At 40.1% G+C, this 1,096-nt stretch overlaps 1 protein-coding gene across 1 annotated transcript in view; it reads right to left on the minus strand.

The window, feature by feature from the left end:
- LOC117114568 (scavenger receptor cysteine-rich domain superfamily protein-like) overlaps window positions 1-631 on the minus strand; it is a 5,668-nt gene extending 5,037 nt beyond the window's left edge. The window contains exon 1 of the mRNA XM_033258244.1: window positions 307-631. Coding sequence (XP_033114135.1) covers window positions 307-631 — 325 coding nt within the window. The remainder of the gene's footprint in view (window positions 1-306) is intronic.
- Between the last annotated feature and the right edge of the window lie 465 nt (window positions 632-1,096).

The raw sequence follows: 1,096 nt of genomic DNA on the forward strand, positions 1-1,096 counted from the left end.
TGGCCTGCATGCCAGCAACTAAAGAACATAGGCTATTTATTTTTAACATTAGTCTGTGTATATCATTTGAATTTCTTGAATTTCAAACGAATGACGGCTGATTTTCGTATAATTTTTGTAGTATTTCAAATGAATGTACCCACTGTTGTTTTCTAATCGGATTAAAATCTGGCCGAATTTTGGCCGATATCGAAAAAAAAAGTTTGGCAGAATTTGGCCGTGAGATGACGTGTGTTTGGCCATGAAGCCTGTCGACTATCTGGCAACCCTGCTTTAAAAGCAAGTCCATAACTGAATCCTACAAACCTGAAGAACATTCAAGCGCAACATCCTCAGAGTGAGTACAGTCATGTACACCTATGGTTGAATGTGAACACGACGAAAGACTAGACTCCCAACCAATGCAGTCAACATCATCTAAAAGTATGCTTTGAAGTGATCCTTGGTATCCAGTACTGATGAGGGTCCGCACTGGATTTCCATAGCCTAGTTCACGACAAACCACATGTGCGTCTTCATAATCCCATCTATCATCACAAACGGTTCCCCATTCTCCGTTATAATATATCTCAAGACGACCTTCATAAACTGAAGCTCCATCAGCTAATCGAACGGAGAAACCTGTAAACATAACGAAAACACAGACCTAATTGCTTAATAGTAGCAGGGCCGAGAACAGACGCGGGCGGGGCATCTTCGCTGCCCGGGCCAATTGGTTGGGGTCTGCCACCCCCACCCCTGGAAGCTACGGGCTTTTAATGGATTAGAGGACTGATTTAATCGATTAAAGAGTGCCTATTTCACAAGGTCATAACAAATAAAGTATGGAATCATGAAAAGTTAAACCTTCATTTTATTCAAACGTGCCGAAACATTCATAACATAGGTATCAAAGTTTAAAGTGGCGGATCCATGAATTTGAAATAGAGTGGGGCCCAGAGAAAGACTTTCAAAAATGGACGGTCTATCTACCTCAGCCCTATCATGGTTGTGGCTGAGGTAAGATAATTTATGATTATGACACCACTGGACGGCAGAAAATGTCATATATACTTTTTTTTTTTAAATAAATTTTCATTTTTATTTTGAACAATTC

The sequence above is a fragment of the Anneissia japonica genome, unplaced genomic scaffold (genome assembly GCF_011630105.1).
Source record: "Anneissia japonica isolate Jap-2015-1 unplaced genomic scaffold, ASM1163010v1 scaffold8157_len15279_cov127, whole genome shotgun sequence".
NCBI classification, from domain to species: Eukaryota; Metazoa; Echinodermata; class Crinoidea; order Comatulida; family Comatulidae; genus Anneissia; species Anneissia japonica.